A 19,365-nucleotide genomic window follows, 5' to 3' on the forward strand; every position below is an offset into this window, starting at 1 on the left:
CCTTAGATTTTTTCTTGTAGAGATGACGGGGTTGGATAATGTAAGGATCACCTCCAACAGGGTCTCCAAAGTCCCCATCTTTGTTACTTTAAGTCTACTTTCATGAACCATAAACAGCACTTAGCTCACAAAACTATTAGTAATTTTAGGGGCCTATTTTTTAAAAACCAACTTAATCAAGGAGAGATTTTTATTTATTGTTCTAAAATTGAGTTAAATGTTAAATTAAATTTTAAAAAATGTTGTGAAGGCTTAGGAAGATAAAAAAAATTTAATAGACCTGGAGAAGGTAGAGAGGGATATCCTTTATTTATCAATGTAGTGATTAAAACACTTAAAAAGAGAAGCAAGAAAGAAAAACAAAGCTCAGATAGAAAAAAGCATCCTCAAAACACTTATCAGGGGAGGTAGCAGACACTCTGAGCATCACTCCTAGACCACATGCTCATGAAACAGCACGCATCTAAACTCCAAACGATCTCAGCCCTTGGTATTCGGGTGGCCACGGTGCAGACACACCCTGAATCATACACAGCTTCAGAGAAGAGCTCCCAGACACTCATTTTATCACGATTTACTCTCAGAGGGGCTGCTGCCAAGGCGGTGCAACCCACAGGAACCTTCTGTGTCCTAAGCCGAGGCACAAGGGACAGAAAGAGATGACGTTTTCTCACCGTTTCTCTCTGCTTTACAATCCGGAAAACCCTCCACCAAAGCACTCACGTCCCCAGGAGAGGATCTGGTGAGCAGGCAAACTGCAGACCAGTCAAGACCGTGTGGGTCAGGAAGGGCAGTGGTCTGGGGTCAGTGCCCAGCGGTTGCCCTCTGCACCAGAGCAAGGCAGCGGTCTTCCTGCATCGGCCCGATTGGGGCGGCTCTTCTGGTCCTGCAGTGGATGCTCCAAAGGTCCCCCAGGAAGGCTGGGCCCTGGAGCGAGTCCAGGGTGAGCTCGGCATGGCTCGCGCATGGGGCGGGCCGGGCTACTCCTGCAGGAGGCTCCTGGAGACCAGCATGCACATCACCTCGTTGCTGCCTGTGGGCGGGGGGGAGAGGGGAGTGGTGATGCAGGGCTCAGCAGCGGCCAGGCCCAGAGGCGGGCGGCCCACCGGGGGAAGGATAGTGTCGTTGTTACCAGACCCTCCAGAATACATCAAGGCCAGGGAGGGAGGGAAATTTACTTCTGAAAAACCTCCCCTGATGGTAAAAATGCTTATATTAGGTTAGAAAACAAACCCCAAACCAAAAATAAAATGCAGCACATGTAATAGTACTCGAAATTTAATTCTATTTTTTTTAAAATGTATCTACAAAACCACAGAAAAAGTCCCAAAGAAGATATTTTTGGACTTACATATAAAAGAAGCCCAAAATATTAATTCATGTCAAACATGAATGGTCTTTTTCTTTTCTAAGTTTTCCTATGTTTATACGTTTTCAACAATAAATACACCAACATCTTTGGTAATCAGAAAATTGGATTTTAAAACATTTTCCCTGACAGGAGGTGGTCAGCTGCCCAGTTCATCTGTACAGCAGCCTCCCGCGACTCTAATAATCAGATCTGAAATTTCCCATTTATCCCGTAGCAAAGTCCCCAGTGAACAAGCGACAAAGACGAGCGCCCCTAGTCTTCTACAAGCGGGTGACGGTGGGGCCGTTTACTCCAACAGGGCTGAGAGACAGAGTGAGAAGGAAGTGAGGGTCCCTGCGCTCACCGGCGCGGGGTGAGAGGGTTACTACTACTGCAGTAATGGAAGGAAGCACAGTCAGCGCCCGCGAGGGCAAGGTCTGTGGCAGAGGGCAGACGCCGGCTCTGAGAAGTCTGCACTCTGGCTGTGACACGGGGGGTGGGTCTGAGTGTGGCCCCACGCAGGCCGCAGCAGCCTCAGCGAACACTCGTCAGAGCTGCAGATTCCCAGGCCCCACCGCCCGTGGAGGCAGACGCCGGGGGTCAGGCCCACAGCCCACGCTCACCAGCCTTCCCAGGGCTCTGACGAGAGCCCAGGTTTGGGTGGATGCCTGGGAAGTGGCAGGTAGGCGGAGGCTCGGGTGTCTCTGACGCCCCCTACCTGCCTTCACTGAAAGCTGGTTCCACAACCTCGGCCCCACCTGCTTCTGCTGCAGTGTCTCGACCCCAGCTCCCTACTAGCAGGAACAACAGTCACATGACTTCAAGACCCGAAAACCGGCACGGCGGGGAGAAGGCACGCGGAGCCTGACTCCTGCAGCTCACACGCCTCCCGCCTGAGTGTCCGCGAGGACCAGGAAGATGGCCGTGTTGCAGTGTATTTACTGAAAGACCCATCGGCAATGCTGACGGCCAACCTGCAGGGCTGCAGGAGATCACCCGGGCTCGCGTCTGCCCTTCAGATTACTGTACAGAGGTTCTGGGGCCCCGAGGGCCTAGCATTTCATAACAGTGAAGAGCAGTCCTTGCTGCAGTTTCCAAAATGCTTCTCAGCCTGAGCCTCCAGAAATGAGGCAGCGAGCAGCAGTGGGGTCTCCAGTGACCAGCCCGCGGCGACAGGGCAGGGCGTCCTGACCCCAGGCCGGCCCAGGAGGAAAGAGGGAGGCAGACAGACGGAGCCCAGTCAGCTGGGGAGGGACGGCTGGGGTGGAAGGCCAGGAACCGCCTCGCTGCCTTTACCTTCGAGGATCTGATGAACCCTGGTGTCCCTCACGTACTGTTGAACCACGTAGTCCTTCAGGTAGCCGTAGCCCCCGTGCATCTGCAGTGCCTGGTTGCAGATCTGCAGGGAGACGGGAGTGAGTCAGCCTCACCCCCCTCACCTCCAGGAGGGATCCTCCCCACACAGCCCCCACCCGGGCAGCTGCTGCAAACCAACGCGAGGAGGCCCCTGCAGGGAGAACCTTAGCCCCGAAGGGCTCCGGACCAGGGATGCCCCCTTTCTGGGCCCGGAGCCCGCCGGACAGGGACTCAGAGACCTCAGCCCTCTCCGCCTGCTGTCTGTTGGGGGCTGCCACAGCCATCCAGCTGGGAGTCCACCAAGAAGCAAATGCCGCCTCGATGCAGAAACAGCTTGGCTCTGTACACGGCACACACAGCAGAGTCTGTGTTCGAGCAAGACGCACGGGGCTGTTCTGAGCCCTCTCCCGAGGTGGCGTCTCACGGAGTACACAGACAACTGGACGTGCGATGACAGGGAGCAGGTGGGGAGCCAACCTGAGAGCTCCCACAAGGCCTCCCGTGAGAACTGAGCTCCCAGGAGCCAACATGTGGCTCTCCGCCTCCCTGGCCATCCAGGAGAGCCTGAGCCCACAGGCACTTACAGTGAAGCATTCATCGGTCGCAAAGAGCTTGGCCATGGAGCACAGGGCCACCGCGTCCTCCCGCTCCTCCTGCAGAGCTACCGCTGCACTGCGGATCATCATCCGTGAGGCCACCAGCCTGGTTGCCATGTTGGCCAGCTTGAACTGCAGGTACTGCAGCAGTGGAGGGGGTAGCGGTGTGGCGTCAGACCAGACAGACCAGCACCTCGCCTGGCCCCGGATGCTACGCAGGTACCTGCTCTAAGTGACCCCGGCTCCATCCCCACCCTGCCCCGCTGCCGTGGTGGTGCCAGGTGACACCAATGACAGCTACAAGCCTGTAGGCTGGAGCAGTGACAAGCCCTGAGGCAGGGCCATGTGGAGTGTCCCCCACCCCATACAGCGCAGGTGAGGGAGACCAGAAACTGGGGCAGCCGCGCCACCTACTCGAACCCAAGAGGAAGGCCTCTAACCTGCTGAATTGTTAGAATCAAGTAAAAAAGCTTCGGCAGAGGAACGAAGGAAGGTCTTGGCTACTCAAATGCACTGGCAGAGGAACAACTCTGTCAAGCACCAGAAGAAACACCGTGACACTCAGTGTCATAAGAGGCAGATGACAGTTTTCCAGAAACCAAATTTAAGTCACGGGACACTGGGAGCAAATGGACGGAGAATCCAAAATCGCCATCATGAAGAAACTCAACGAGCTACAAGAAAACTCTGAAAGGCAGGTCAGTGAGCTCAGGAATAAAACTAATGAACAGAAGGAAGACTTTATCAGAGACTGAAATGCTAAAAAAGAACCAAACCAAAATTCTGGAGCTGGGGAACTCCACAAGTGAGGTGGAGAACGTGATGGAAAGCATGGCGAGGAGAGCAGGCCGTGCAGAAGAGAGTCGGTGAGCTCAGAGACAGAATCTAGACATGACTCAGGGAGAAGCGGAGAGAGAGCCAAGGTATAAGAACACGAAACCCTACGAGCGCCACCCCAGTCCATCAGGAAGAGCGACGTACAATGGCGGGTCTCCCAGGAGGGAGGGGGAGGGAGCAGAGAGCTCACTGAAAGAAACAACAGCTGAGAACGTCCCGGACCTGGGGAAGGGGCTGCACAGACAAGCCCACGAAGCTAAGGGCACACCTAACTATCTTGACACAAAGAGATCTTCTCCAAGACACGTGATGTTAAAACTGTCCAAAGTCAATGACAAAGAAAAAATTTTAAAGGCAGCCAGGAACAACTCGTTGAGGTGACAAACAGACTTCTCAGGAGAAAATCTACAGACCAGGAGACAGGAGAACGACAGACACAAAATATTCAAAGATAAACAACAAAGTCACCCTTCAGACATGAAGGGGAGATAAAGGCTTTCCCAGACAAACAAAATCTTAGGAGTTCAGCACCACTAGATCTGTGTGGAATGTGGAACGTGGAACATGGAAATGTGGAAAGGAGCTCTCCTACATGAAACAAAAGGGCAGAAGTACCAAACTCTGAGTAAGGTGATAGACAAAATCAGAGCGCTGCAGGATAAAAAGCCTTGCCAATTTGGTAACAAATGCACATGAAGAGGGTAATTTGAGGCAAGCCATAAGAAAGAGGAGAGTGGGCCTGCACAGGCAAAAGAAGATGCTATCAGCAGAAAAAGGACCACTTTGTCTACAAGACATCTGATACAGATTTCATGGTACTCACAAAACAGAAACCTAGAATACAAACATGAAACTAATAAAGAGGAAACTGAAAAAAAATCAGAGGAAACCACTAAACCAAAAAAGGCAGACAGAAACACCAGGAAAAAGAAACAATGGAGACAGGGAGCAACCAAAAACCAAAAGATGAAACGGTAGCACCACCACCTCATCTACCAGTCATTGCCCCACATGTAAATGGACTGAATTCACTGCTCAAAAGACAGAGTGGCAGATGGACTGAAAAACAAAACAAAAAAAGCTCCAGGGCACTCATCCCAGCTCTACAGACAAACATGGACTCAAAGCGAAGGCAGGGAATTTGATTTCCCAAGCAAATGGCAGCCAAAAGAAAGGAGGGGCAGCCACATTCATATCAGACAAAAGAGACTTCAAGCCAGAAAAGGTAACAAGAGGCAAGGATGGCAGTCTCTAATGATAAAGGGGACAATTCACCAAGAAGACACAACAGTTAGTAACATAGAAGCACCTAACATGGGGCATCAACACATAAAAACAACTCTTAACAGACCTATGGGGAGAAACTGACAGCAACACAGTAACAGTGGGGGACTTTAACACCCACTCACATCACGGACAGCTCCTCGAGACAGAGTCAACTAGTAAACACTGGCCTTGAAAGAAGCACTACACCCGATGACTTAACACAGACACAGAGGACATCCCACCCAAGAGCAGCAGAATACACATTCTTCTCCAAGTGCACATGGAACTTTCTCACAGACAGACCATATACTGGGACACAAACTAAGTCTCAGTAAATTTAAGAAGATGGAAATCATTATTAAGCATCTTTTCTGAAAGTAGAAATCAATTACAAGAGGGAAGCAGGAAAAATCACAAACGTACTACTGAGCAACTCCTGGGTCAACAAATAAAGGAGAATCGAAAACTACCTTTAGACAAATGAAAATGCAACAGACCCAGATTTATGGGACGCAGCAAGAGGGTACAAAGAAGGAATTCTACAGAGTACAGGCCCACCTCAAAAAACAAGATAAGACTCAAACACTCTAGTTTTATACCTAAAGGAACTAGAAAAAGAGAACAAATGAAGCTCAAAGTCAGTAAAAGGAAGAAAACAATAAAAATCAGAGCAGAAATAAATGAAATACAGATTAAAAAAGACAATGGAAAGATCAATGATAAACAGCTGATTCTTTGAAAAGAGACACAAAACTGACAGAACTTCTGCTAGACTAAGAAAAAAAGAGACAAGTTTCAAATATATAAAATCAGAAATGAAGAAGTTACAACTGGAACCACAAAAATGCGAAGATTGTAAGAAACTACAAGGAATAGCTGTACACCAACAAACTGGACAATTGGAAAGAAACAGAAATCCATGATTCTTTGACTCATACAACTTTCCGAGACTGAGTCACAAAGTGGAAAACCTAAACAGACTGATCACCAGTAAGGAGATTGAAACAGCCGTCAAAAACCTTCCCAGAAAACAAAAGCCCAGGACCAGATGGCTTCGCTGGTGAATTCTACCAAACATTCAAACAAAACCTAAAGCTAATCCTCAAATTCTTCCAAGAAACTGAAGCAGAGAAAGATTCCTAACTCGTTTTCCAAGGCAAACATGACCCCGACCCCGACACCAGTCAAGAACAATGCAAAAAGCAAAACTACAGTCCAATGTCTCTGATGAACACAGATGCAAAAACCTCTACAAAATGGTAAGGATCACACACCATGACCATGGGGGGTTTATTCCAGGGATGCAAGGATGGTTCAACATCTGCACAGCACCAACATGATATGCCACATTAGAAAAATGAAGGCTAAAAATCATGGTCATCTCAATAGATGCACAAAGAGCATTTGACAAGATTCAACATCCATTTATGATTAAAAAAAAACAAACAAAACCTCTCAATAAAACAGATAGATAAGGAACCTTAACGCAAGAAAGGCCATAAATGACAAAACCACAGCTAACAGCACACTCAACAGTGAAAACCTGAGAGCTATCCCTCCAAAATCAGGAACAGGACAAGGACGCTCACTCTCGACACTCCTATTCGGCACAGTACTCGAAGTCCTAGCCAGAGGAGTTAGGCAAGAACAAGAAATAAAGGGCATCTTAAGGAAGAAGTAGAGCTGTCACTATTTGTGGATGACATGAGTTTATATGCAAAACATCCTAAAGACTCCACCAAAAAACTATTAGAAATAGTAAACAAATATGGTAAAGATTCAGGGCACAAAATCAAAATACAAAAGTCTGTGTGCACTTCTCACACTACAATGAACCAGCAGAAAGACAAATTAAGAAAACAATACCATTTACAACAAGATGAATAAAATACCTAAGAAAAAATTTAACCAAGAACGTGAAAGACCTGTACCCTGAAAACTAAGACACTGTTGAAAGAAACTGAAGACACACAAAAAATGGAAAGACATCCTGTGCCCATGGACCAGAAGAATTAACATTGTTAAAGTGTTCAAATTACCTACAGTAACCTACAGATTATCTGCAATCCCTATCAAAATCCCAACATTTTTCAAAGAAACAGAACCCCCCAAAATCCTACAATTTGTATGGAACCACAAAAGATCCTGAACAGCCATAGTAATCCTGAGAAAAAAAATAACAAAACTGGAGATATCATATGCCCTAATTTCAAATTGTACTTATAAAGTCACAGTAATCAAAACAGCATGGTATTTGAAGAAAAACAGACTCAGATCAATGGAACAGAACTGAGAGCCCAAGAAAAAAACCCACACATATATGGACAACTAATTTATGACAAAGGGGCCAAGAACATACAATGGAAAAAGAACAGTTACTTCAATAAACGGTTTGGCACACCTGGACAGCCACATCAAAGAATGAAACTGGACCCCTACCTTATACCATACAGAAAAATTAACTCAAAATGGATTAAAAACTGAATGTAAGACCTGAAAGTATAAAACTTCTAAAAGAATACATAGACACTATGCCCTCTGATATTAGTCTTGGCAATTTATTTTTTAAAATCTGTCTTCTCAGCAAGGGAAACAGAAGCAAAAATAAACAAGTGGGATTATATCAAACTAAAAAGCTTCTGCACAGCAAAGAAATCTATCAACAAAATGAAAAGACAACCTACTGAATAGGAGAAGATACTTGCAGATCCCTTATCTAATAAGGCATAACACCCAAAATACAAAGAACATGAGCAACTCAACAGCAAAACACCAAAGTAATCTGATGAAAAAATGGGCAGAGAAGCTGAACAGACACTTCCCAAAGAAGTCACACAAATGGCCGACAGACATACGAAAAGATGCTCAACATCATTAATTATTAGGGAAATACAAATCAAAACCACAATGAGCTGTCACCTCACTCCCATAAGAATGGCTATAATCAAAAAGAAACAAGAAGTGCTGGCAAAGACATGGACAAAAGGGAGCCCCCGTACACTGTTAGCGGGAATGTAAATTGGGGCAGCCACCATGGAAAACAGTATGGAGATTCCTCAAAAATTTAAGAATAGAACTACTGTAAGATCCAGCTGTTCCACTTCTGGGTATTTTCCCAAATAATATGAAAACATTAATTCAAAAAGACACATGCACCCCTATGTTCATTGCAGTGTTATTTACAATAGCCAAGATATGGAAACAACATGGGTGCCCACCAACAGATGACTGGACAAAGAAGCTGTGGTGTATTTATACAATGGAATATTACTCAGCCATAAAAAGAATGAAATCTTGCCATTTGTGACAACATGGGTGGACCTAGAGGGTATTATGCTAAGCGAAGTAAGACGGAGAAAGACAAATACCATATGATTTCACTTGTATGTAGAATCTGAAAAACGCAAAATAAATCAACACACAAAATGAAACAAAAACACATAAACATAGAGAACAGACTGGTGGTTACCAGAGAGGAAAGGGGCTGGGAGGAGGGTAAAATTGGTGAAGGGGGTCAACTGCACGGTGACGGATGGAAATCAGACTTTTGATGGTAAGCTCCTTGTAGTGTATCCAGAAGTCAAATTACAACGCTGTACACACAATTATATAATGTTATAAACCAGAGTTACTTCAATAAAGAAAAAAAAATTGGAACACAAATAAGCAAAATAAAATAGGGAAATCATTCTAATCCCACCCCCTTGAAATAATTACTTTTTGCAATTTCAAAGACATCTCTGAGAATGTTGCATTAATATTTATACATAATATATTTTGTTTAAAAAAAACAAAAAGGAAACTGCACTCTTCCAAAATGTCACACTTTTTTTTGCCAGGTAATACATCACAAATCTTTCCATGACTATAAATAAAAATTATTCAAAAAGTTGTTGACAGAAATGGAGCACAATTTCTGGCCAAGATGAGGGCAGAACCCACAAGAGACATGAGGGCCTCCCTGTCTGGAGAACGTTCTAGAGATGGCAGCAAATGCGGGAGCCCTGGGACGTCACCTGGTTATTGGCCAGAGGCACTCCAAACTGCTTCCGGATCTTAAGGTGGTCTCGAGCAAGGATGACCGAGGCGTGAGCGGCGCCGAGGGAGCAGGACGCTAGGAAGGAAGACATCGAAGTGTCAGGAGGAGTCCGAGGCCGGTGCCGCCAGACCTGCCCACCCCCCGGGTCCCTGGGGCCCTCACCAATGTTGACCCTTCCTCCATTCAGTCCTTGCATGGCGATGAGGAATCCCTGGCCCTCGGCCCCAATTCTGTTGGCCACAGGGACAGCACAGTCTTCAAAGATCACCGCTCGGGTTGGCTGGGAGTTCCACCCCATCTGGAAAATCAGGGCTGTGGCTGTGGACAGTTCCGCACCCAGGGCAGCGCCCTCTGCTGGGAGGGCCGGAGATATGCAGGTTCTGCTGCCCTGGACTCAGACCCTTGAGAACTTAAACTGAGGAAAGATACAAGGTCACACTTAAGTTATCTGTCAACTCGGACAGTTTTTTTTTTTTTCAGCTAAACATTTTTAAACATATTAAGGGCATCTACCTCCTAACGTCTCGTCCTCTACCAGACTAGCCTATCCCCAGACATTTCTCACAGTGTCCTTCAGGACTGGGGCAGGACTGTCCTTATGTTTAGTGCTTCTATGAGACCCTTCTATATAAAACTGATCATGTAAGGATTACTAGCAGTGCTCGCCCTTCTACAAGGACAGCATGAGGACAATCACTAATGGCAGCCACGTGTGTCCTCCTAAGACGCTGCTGTTTACACGAGGCCCTCAGCACCGACCCCCATGGTGCGTGGCACCAGCTCACAGGAGCCAAGGACACACGTGGTTCCCGGCGTGGCTTTCAGGGATGTCACCCCGTGGCCTGGGATCAGCCCCGGGGGGAGAACAGACACCAGAGAGCGGCCCAGGCTGCACACGAGGATGTCCCTAAATCAGTCACCGGCACATACCTAAGACGCAGCCCAGGCCACGGAACTTGCCACCCGACTCTTTGTCCCTGACAGGTCATCGGGCTTCTCAGTGGCTGTGCTCCCTCGAGTGAGGGGCTGCACCAGAAAGCCAGCACAGCCTCCTTCTCCAGACCAAGTCTTACCCGGATGTTTCACACTCAAGTCAGTGATGGCCCTGCATCGCCTCCTCCGGGAGCCCCGAGGCTCCAGGCAAGTCTGAGGTTGATGGGGCAGGTTCTGGAAAGCACAGGACCCGTCCCGACAGCTCCGGACACCCTTTGTCACCCTCACATCCTGACGGAGAACCGTCAATGGCTCCCCAAGGGGGGAGAGGCACTCACCTCCACAGCCTCGAGTCAGGTCTCCCCACACTGGCCACCCTTCCCCCCTCTCCCAGTCAGTCACCCTAGACCCTCCGCTCTACTCAGATGGGGCTGTGGATTGTGTGGTGGGTTTTTAAACCTGAACTCCCACTGCTGCTGTTCCCTCCCCAGGACACCCCTAGCCTGGCCCTGTCAAAGCCCAGCTTCAGTAAAGCCTCCTGAGGTCATTCCAGTCACCCAAGCTGATGTGGCCCTGCTGCCCTCTAGGCTCCCAGGATCCCCATCACAGCCTGAACCCTCCCAGGCCTGGCCTGTCTGGTGCCCCCTGAATTTGTCCCCCAACTGGAACTCACACGTCTGAACGGAACAGCAAGTGCAGACCTACAGGGGCTGCTGCCCCCTCACCCGCCTGTGAACCCCCTCCTCACCTGGGCAGGGAGGGGCCCTGGGAAGCTGTGCCCCAGAGAACTGACACCCCCTCCCTCCCGAAGCCCCGCACCACAACCCTGACCAGGAGCCCCGACCGTCTTCTGTACCCCAATCATCTTCACTGCCGCCAAGAGTCTGGCATCCACCCTTGAGAAAGACTCACTCTCCTCCCAGAACCTTTACCAGTGAGATCCTAGACAGAGTGGCTCCCCCCACACTCCCTGAAGTCGCTGCTCAACTGGGGGGATCGAGCTCTCAGCCACACCACGTGGCCGTGCACCTGCAAGGCCCACCCCCTTCTCTGGCTCACCCCCTACCGCTCTCTCTGCACGACCATCAGCCACGCTGAGGTGGGGCTTCTTCCAACGGTCTGATCCCGCCCCCACGTCAGGCCCCTCATGCCTCCAACACTGCAGTGCATCCTGAATGTCACGACCTCAGAGTCCACCTTGCCCAGGGCAGCTCCCCTCCGTCACGCTGCACCCCGCCCTACCCCCCAGCCCTGCCGCTTTGCCAAAGGCCCACTGTTCTGTAGTGACACCATACTCCATTTCATATGCTGCTGTCGAAACCCTAACTGAAGCAACAGCCTCGAAGGCAGGTGGCCAGCATGGAACCCATTTCCCGAAATTGAGCAGAGGCTGGTCTGGCAGAAGGAAGAGACTCCCAGCCCCGTCCAGAGCGCTCACCTTCTTCTCCTTCTTGCCGAAGCTGAGGCCAGGGGCCCCCTTCTCAACAACCACGCAGGAGATGCCTTTGGGGCCTGGCCCTCCTGTTCGGCACATGACCACGTAGGTGTCCGCTTCGCCTCCACCACTGATGAAGGCCTGGGGGGTGGAGAGGGGAAAACCACCAGGCCCCTAACAACCGTGAGAAACTAAGGACGGCCGACAGGAGCCTGCACTGGTGGGGGCAGGGCCGAGCCGAGGAGACACGACAAGGACAGAAGGAATGAAACTAACTGGACTCCGGTCAGAAGAGAACCAGGGAAGGCCAACACAGGGAAGCAGGTCTGAGGTTCCTTCTCCAGCATGCAAAGCCCTTTGGGAACGTTCGCTCGCAGACACAGGGTCTAGGCCATGGCGGCAGGATGGGGGACAGCCTCCGAGCTGCTCTGGGAGGGCAGGGGACGGCATGCTCATACCTTGGTGCCATTGAGGACGTAATGATCTCCTTGTCGCTTGGCCGAGGTCAAGAGGGAGGCGGCATCACTCCCGCTCCCTAAGGTAGGGAGCAAAGGAGGCAGAGGTGGGGGGGGGACACCAGGGAAGCTAAGGGAGCCCCGCAAGGCTCCACCCCATAAGGACCTTCCCTACAGCAAACACCTCAGAGTCTGACACTTAGAAGTCCAGATGCCAGAATGACCTGTCTCTCCTTGGTGAAAACTGCGCATGGATTCCGCCCCATCACACTAGCTTGCAGGCAGCCTCCCACAAGGGGAATCTGGTCTGCAGCCTGGGAAGTCTCTGCCCCAGAGACCTCTTAGTCTCATGACACCAGGTCACGGGAATGAGGTGCTCAAGCCCCAGCTTCTCAGTCAGCAGTAGGTAAACATGCTTCCCAAGGGCCCTACTGAGACGGCACGCTCGCTGAGCTCCCATGAGGGGCACCTCCCGCTGCACCTTGCTCACTGCAGGCAAACCCACCTGGTTCGGTGAGGCAGTAGGAAGCAAACTTCTCCATGGCACAGAGTGGGGGGCAGAATCTGTGCCTCTGCTCCTCACTTCCAAAGGCATCAATCATCCAGGCACACATGCTGACAGGGACACCAAGAAAAGACATCAACAAAGACAGAAGAGACAAGGGAACGTGAGGGGAGGTGACGTGGAAAGAGCACAGGCAGCCAAGTAGAGTGACGCAGAAGAGAGAGTGGGAGTGTCCATCTTTAGAGCAGAGGCCTGGATTGACACATGTTCCTGGGACACGTGCTCCCCAGAGCCACCCAGGGCCAAGCTCTTCTCATCTGGATGCTGTTCGTGCTGCCTCTAGTTAGGTAAACTGAGCTCCCCAAAAGCCAACCAGGCATATGTACTTTCTCATTTTACTGCAGGTTCCATTGCTGGGCTGAGGAAGAGGGGGACAGGCCCTGACCACTCTACCGGAAAAGTCTGTTTGGCTCCAGGTCAACCTGGAATTTGGGAGAAGGCCAGCATTCTCTACATATGAAATGACAGATTCAAGTCCAACAGGCAGCAGCAGACTTAGTGTGAGCTTTTAACAGTCTAGTTCTTCAAGGACAGCCAACCTGAAAAGAGAAATCTTTTCCCTGTTTGTATAAAATTCCTCCGCCAACCCACACGAGCATTTCCCGGTGCTTCCCGGGCTTGGTCACTCACTTGTGGATGCTTATGTAGGCAGTGGTGCTGGTGCAGCCGGTGGCCAAGGCCTCAAAGATGACAGAGGCATCGAGGCGTGACAGTCCAGACCCTCCTACATCTGTGCGCGTGTAGACCCCCCCAAAGCCCAGCTGGGCTGCCTTCCGCATCATGTCCACTGGGAACAGCTCCTACGTACAAAGACAGCGGGGTCATCGGTAAGTGACCCAGAGGCAGACGTCTCTGTGGAGGGCACGAGGAGGGGTTAAGACGTCTGCCTTGGGGGAGGGTGCGGGTTCTCTGAACTCAGTGTCTCTCTGGTCGTCTGCACAGTGGTGTCAGTCACAGCGCACCCTGTAGGGACTGACCTTCTGGCATTAGGGTTTCTTTTTATCACCAACAGAATTGCCTTGGTTTTAGAATGTCCAAATCTCTGTATAATTAAAAACAAACAAACGGTATCTACAGGATGAGAGGGGTGCCATCTAGAAGAGGAAGCACGCCATTCCCAGAACCCACCTTCCCACTCAGGGCTCTAAGGGGAGGAGACACGCTGGACAGTCGGACCACAGGCAGATGAAGACAGGGTCACCGCGCAAGGCACCTGTGCGAACGTCCGGCACGGGAAACTCTTACCTTCTGGTCCCACTCTGCCATGTGTGGCGCCATCTCCCGGGCAGCAAAGTCGAAAGCCACCTTCTGAAACTCTTTCTGCTCTTCATTTAGTCCCATGGAAGCTGTGGGCAAGGTGGCACCTATTCAGAACGGGGGCAGGGGTCTGGGAGGAGGACCATGAGCAAGAAGCACCATGAAGCTGGGACGGACAGTGGGTCTGTTGTGTCATTTCCCACCCAGAGTTCCACCTTCAGCACCCGGAGGACGGTGGGCAGCACCCACCCCTCTTCAGCTGGACGTGTCATCCCCCCACCTTCCTTCTCTCCACTAGGCTGGCTGACTTCACTTATCTGTTACTTAGTCTTTCGTCTTTCTCTCCCCCTCCTCATACACCCACATTAGAAAAATAATAAACACACACTGACCCTCAAATTATGGTAAACACTTTTCCCTCTAGTATGTCCCGTCTTTTCTGTATTGGCATCTGAGTACACCTGTCTGCCTCAACACATTCACTTCAAAGATCACTCAGGAAAGGAAGGTGCATGTAAGCTGAAGAGACACCCCTGTAATAAGGCTGTGCACTGGATGGTCAGTGGCGACACTGACAATGAGCCTCCCAGTGCTGAAAACAGGGAGAAGGCCTTCCTGAATCTGTCTTCACCCAGCAGACTCAGAATTCTTAAAACACTTCTCTCCTAACTACCAATGCCACGACTTTCGGTAATGCCTTCACTTCTAAGTCTAAGATACTTAAAAAGCTAAGGAAATGAACTGACTGATATCAATGGCAGGCAGTGAAGCTTCATCGACAGAAGTTTCTCTAGAACCTGAAACATTTTGTAAAAGACTACATTATAGAGAGAAGCAAGATGGCAGAGCAGAAGGACGCTTGTAGCTCACCCTCTCCCACAGATACACCAAAACTCACATCTACGGGCCCACTCAGCCAACCAGAGCACCTGCCAAACTCCAACAGAACATCGCCCTCTTTGAAAGACAAAGATGCCAAAAATCTGGTAGGAGAAAGGGAAAAAAGAAAGAAGAAAAAACAAAATAGTACGGGACTGGTCCCGCGGGGAAGGAGCGGCAAAGGAGAACTAGCGCTCGTTTGCTGGGTCTCCCCCCTCCAACGGAGAGGCCAACGGGGACGGAGGGGGAGCCTCCGAGGCTCAGATCTGCTCCAAGCACCCCTTGACCGACAGAACTAAGTTAAACGGGCACAAAGTGTCCCTGTGAAACCCAGCCTGAGACGCAAGCTGGCAGCTGGGGCCGGGACAGGCCGCTTGAGCCGGGTGGAGGACTAGGGCAGCTGCACTGAGGCAGCCCTGCGGGACTGCAGGGGGCTGTGTGCCGTGGCTGGGAGCAGAACCTTGGTCCCTCATAAATTGCGAAAAAAGCAAAGCAACAAGGCTGGTGTGCCCTGGGGGGAGGGGTGCCATAGCCTTTGTTTCCTCAGACCCTCGGTGCCATTACTGGTGCTTCTCGCAAGAAGAGAGGCGGGGTGCAGCCACAGCCGCTGTGTCCTGTGTGTAGTGCTTGGGCGGGGGCAGGGCCGAGACGTGGATCCGCACCCCGGGGCTCCGCAACCTCATAGGCAGGACTGAGACTTGTTTACAGCCTGAGGTAGATAGCGTCTTTCTGCCCTGGCACCTCAAGAACTCGGCCGCCAAGACAAACAAAGAGCTGAGATTTGGCACAGAACGGGGCGGGGCTGTTCCATGGTCTTCCCCAAGCCCACCTATGGAGCGCCGACCCGAGACGGAGCAGGCAGCTGCACAGACCCGCAGAGCGACTGGCGCCAGGAGAACGGGCAGCCACCCGCCTTCCTGGCAGGAATGCAGCACCTGACCACAGTGCTGGGATTGGGGGCGATCCACCCACCTGCCTCGCCCAAGCGCAGCATCTGATTGCGGCATCAGGAGGGGAAGTGACCCGCCCACCCAATGGCCACAGTGCCAGAGAGATAGGAGCAATATGAAGAAGCAGAGGAACCACTCCCAGTTAAAAGATCAAGAGAAACCCCCTGAAAGCATGATCAAGGAAATAGACATTGATGACTTACCAGATCAAGATTTCAAAAAAGGAGTGATCAAAGTACTGAAGGAACTAAAAGAGATAGTGTTTAGAGATATAAAATATGTCAAGAATGAAATAGAAGCTATAAAGAAGAACCAAGTAGAATTAGTAAACCCATTTGCTAAGATGAGAGCTGACCTAAAGGCTGTACAAAGCAGGCTAGATAATGCAGAGGAACGAATAAGTGACCTAGAAGAGAGGACAACAGAAAGCACCCAATCAGAACAGCTGAGAGAAAAAAAAATAAAAAACAATGACCTATGGGATAACATAAATATAAGGGACCTATGGGATAATACAAAGCATGCCAATCTATGCATAATAGGGGTTCCAGAAGGGGAATATAAGGGACCTATGGGATAATATAAAGCATGCCAATCTATGCATAATAGGGGTTCCAGAAGGGGAAGAAAGAACAAAGGGGATTGAAAAGGTATTGCAAGAAATCATCACTGAAAACTTCCCAAACCTAAAGAAGGAATCAGATATCCAGGCACAGGAGGCTCAGAGGGTCCCAAACAGGAAGAACCCAAACAGACCCACACCAAGACATAGCATAATCAAGATGGCCAGAGTCAAAGATAAAGAAAGGATTCTAAAGGCAGCAAGAGAAAAACAAAGAGTGAGTTACAAGGGAACCCCCATAAGGCTCTCGGCTGATTTCTCTACACAAACACTATAGGCCAGAAGGGAATGGCAAGATATATTCAAAGTCCTGAATCAAAAAAAAGATGCAGCCTAGGATACTCGTATCCAGCAAGGCTATCCTTTAGAATAGAAGGAGAGATAAAGAACTTCACAGACAAGCAAAAACTAAGAGTTTAGCAACACTAAACACATGCTAAAAGAAATATTGACAGGTCTACTCTAAATAGAAAAGAAGCAGGATGCTACAAAAATGAGAAACTCATAACTGGAAAGGTGATAATGACTATGAATTACAAATAGAATAAACACAAAATTGTAAAAGAAGACATCTAAATCATTAAGAGTGGGAGAGGGAAGCAAGGAAAGCCACTGTGGAAAACAGTATGGTGATTCCTCAAAAGACCACGAATAGATTTACCACATGACCCAGGAATCCCACTTCTGGGCATATATCCAGAAGGAACCCTACTTCAAAATGACACCTGCACCCCAATGTTCATAGCAGCACTATTTACAATAGCCAAGACATGGAAACAGCCTAAATGTCCATCAACAGATGACTGGATAAAGAGAAAGTGGTATATTTATACGATGGAATACTGTTCAGCCATAAAAAACAACATAATGCCATGTGCAGCAACATGGATGTTCCTGGAGAATGTCATTCTAAGTGAAGTAAGCCAGAAAGAGAAAGAAAAATACCATATGAGATCGCTCATATGTGGAGCTATCTAAAAAAAAACCATAAATACAAAACAGAAACAGACTCATAGACATAGAATACAAACTTGTGGTTGCCAAGGGGGCGGTGGGGTGGGAATGGACAGACTGGGATTTTAAAATGTAGAATAGATAAACAAGATTATACTGTATAGCGCAGGGAAATATATACAAGATCTTGTGGTAGCTCACAGCGAAAAAAAATGTGACAATGAATATATGCATGTTCATGGATAACTGAAAAATTGTGCTCTACACTGGAATTTGACACAACATTATAAAATGACTATTACTCAATAAAAAATGTTTTTTTAAAAAAAGACTACACTATAACAGAACTTCAGAGGGGACACTTTGGGAGAAGCATACTGTATCAACCTGCATAAAACAGGACAACTATCCATTCACAGTATCATTCCCCTACAGATTTTCTTTAAATGGCCAGTTCGCCTCACGACATGAAAGCTATTTTTTACACATTTCTTTCAAAAATTGCATACAGGGGGGCTGAACTGGAAAGCAGGCTAACTGGCTAGCCAAGTACGGCCTGAATATTCTTCCTGTTTTGCAAGGCGATTCTTGCAGCCAGCAGCCAGCTAGAAGCTGAAAGTGAAGAACAAGAATGTAAGCAAGGTGACAACCTGCAGCCTTTCAGGGATGGCAGAGGACACAGAGCAGCCAGGACCACAGACCCTGGGAGCCTGCACACCATGGAAGGACCACTCCCTGCACCAGGGCATCACTTACACTGTTCACGTTTAGTTCCCTTCCCTTTCCTTAGTACTGCTGTTTTGAAAGGACCACCTGTATCAGGTGTGCTAAGAAAAAATAATGGAGTGTCTGCCTGTGGCTGGAGGTACAGCGATGGCTACAAAAACCAAAGGGGGACAAGGCAGGTGCAGGACTCTGCAGTACCCTCTGAGGGCTCGTCCTTCACTGTAAAAGCCCGCTCATGGGGTGGCGATAAAGAGTGCCAACAGAGTGGAGCCTCAGGGACAAGGACTTAGTTCTGGGCCAGATCGTGCTGCCTGGCCCTTCTGGCAGAGGCCAAGGGCAGGTGGCAGGGTCCATTCCCCTGGACAGACCCAGGCCTCAGGCGTGGTTGCTGTGGGAGCCAGGAGAGAGCTGTCTGTCTTAGACTCTCACAGTGGGAAATAAACTCAGAGATGAGAGGTGAGGAGGTTGAACGATGACACTGCCCTGAGAAGCCCAAAGCAGAAAACTACGTTAGCTCTTGCTCTCAGGGATACGGTGAGGAATAAATGGTTCGTGGCTAACTGCCTGGGAGTCAAGGCATTCACTACTCAGTTCATTACTCAATTCACTACTCGCTCATTTCTGCAGCGAATCCAGTCTTCCTGTGAAAGCAGGATGGGTAACACGGCGCAGCTCCGGACAGTGAAACCGGCTGGTGGGACGTGCTACCGGGCCGGTAACGCTCCGAACAATTAAGGGGCAGCGTCAGCCGCAAGCACGGAGCCCGAGCCGCCAGCGTCCCACGTCCCTCCCACGGAGGCCCCGGAGAGGACGCGGCCCGGCGCCCTGGACCGGCCCACGCGGGGCAGTGAGGGCGTCGGGGCCGGCCAGGGGGACGGACCCCTGGGCACCCAGGCGAGCCTTACGGTCGATGCAGGAGACCAATGCCCGCCGGCCGCTCTCGGCGGCGGCCCGCACACCGGCGCGCAAAAAGCAGAGCCGCGCCCCGACACGCCAGCAGCCGTCCCGCAGCATAGCTCCCTCCCGCGCAGCTCGGCTCCGGCAAAGGTCTGGCGGCGCGGGACACCCGCCGGTCGGCCCAAGCGGCCGCGCCGCGCGGCACGCTGGGAACTGTAGTGCGCGCCGCACGGCACGCTGGGAACTG

General features: G+C 50.0%; 1 protein-coding gene across 2 annotated transcripts; it reads right to left on the bottom strand.

The window, feature by feature from the left end:
• Nucleotides 1-285: 285 nt before the first annotated feature.
• Nucleotides 286-19,320, bottom strand: ACAD8 (acyl-CoA dehydrogenase family member 8). Of its 2 annotated transcripts, XM_031670334.2 has the most exons (11): nt 19,127-19,320; nt 14,079-14,179; nt 13,464-13,633; nt 12,774-12,883; nt 12,272-12,348; nt 11,817-11,954; nt 9,608-9,743; nt 9,423-9,520; nt 3,292-3,444; nt 2,648-2,750; nt 286-1,033 (listed from the first exon to the last, which is right to left on the bottom strand). In XM_031670334.2, the coding sequence occupies exons 1-11, from the start codon at nt 19,233-19,235 to the stop codon at nt 981-983; spliced, it is 1,248 nt and encodes a 415-aa protein (XP_031526194.1). In that variant the 5' UTR covers nt 19,236-19,320; the 3' UTR covers nt 286-980. The 2 variants fall into 2 exon arrangements, with proteins under 2 accessions (XP_031526194.1, XP_072810273.1); XM_072954172.1 differs by lacking the exon at nt 3,292-3,444.
• Nucleotides 19,321-19,365: the final 45 nt, after the last annotated feature.

Source organism: Vicugna pacos, chromosome 33 (assembly GCF_048564905.1).
Source record: "Vicugna pacos chromosome 33, VicPac4, whole genome shotgun sequence".
NCBI classification, from domain to species: Eukaryota; Metazoa; Chordata; class Mammalia; order Artiodactyla; family Camelidae; genus Vicugna; species Vicugna pacos.

Coding starts and splice junctions, on each gene's coding strand:
- ACAD8 (XM_031670334.2), bottom strand. CDS start 19,235: ATGCTGCGGGACGGCTGCTGGCGTGTCGGGGCGCGGCTCTGCTTTTTG. Junction 12,349..12,773: donor CTACTGCCTCACCGAACCAG/GTGGGTTTGCCT, acceptor TCCCTACCTTAG/GGAGCGGGAGTGATGCCGCC. Junction 9,744..11,816: donor TCGGCAAGAAGGAGAAGAAG/GTGAGCGCTCTG, acceptor CTGATTTTCCAG/ATGGGGTGGAACTCCCAGCC.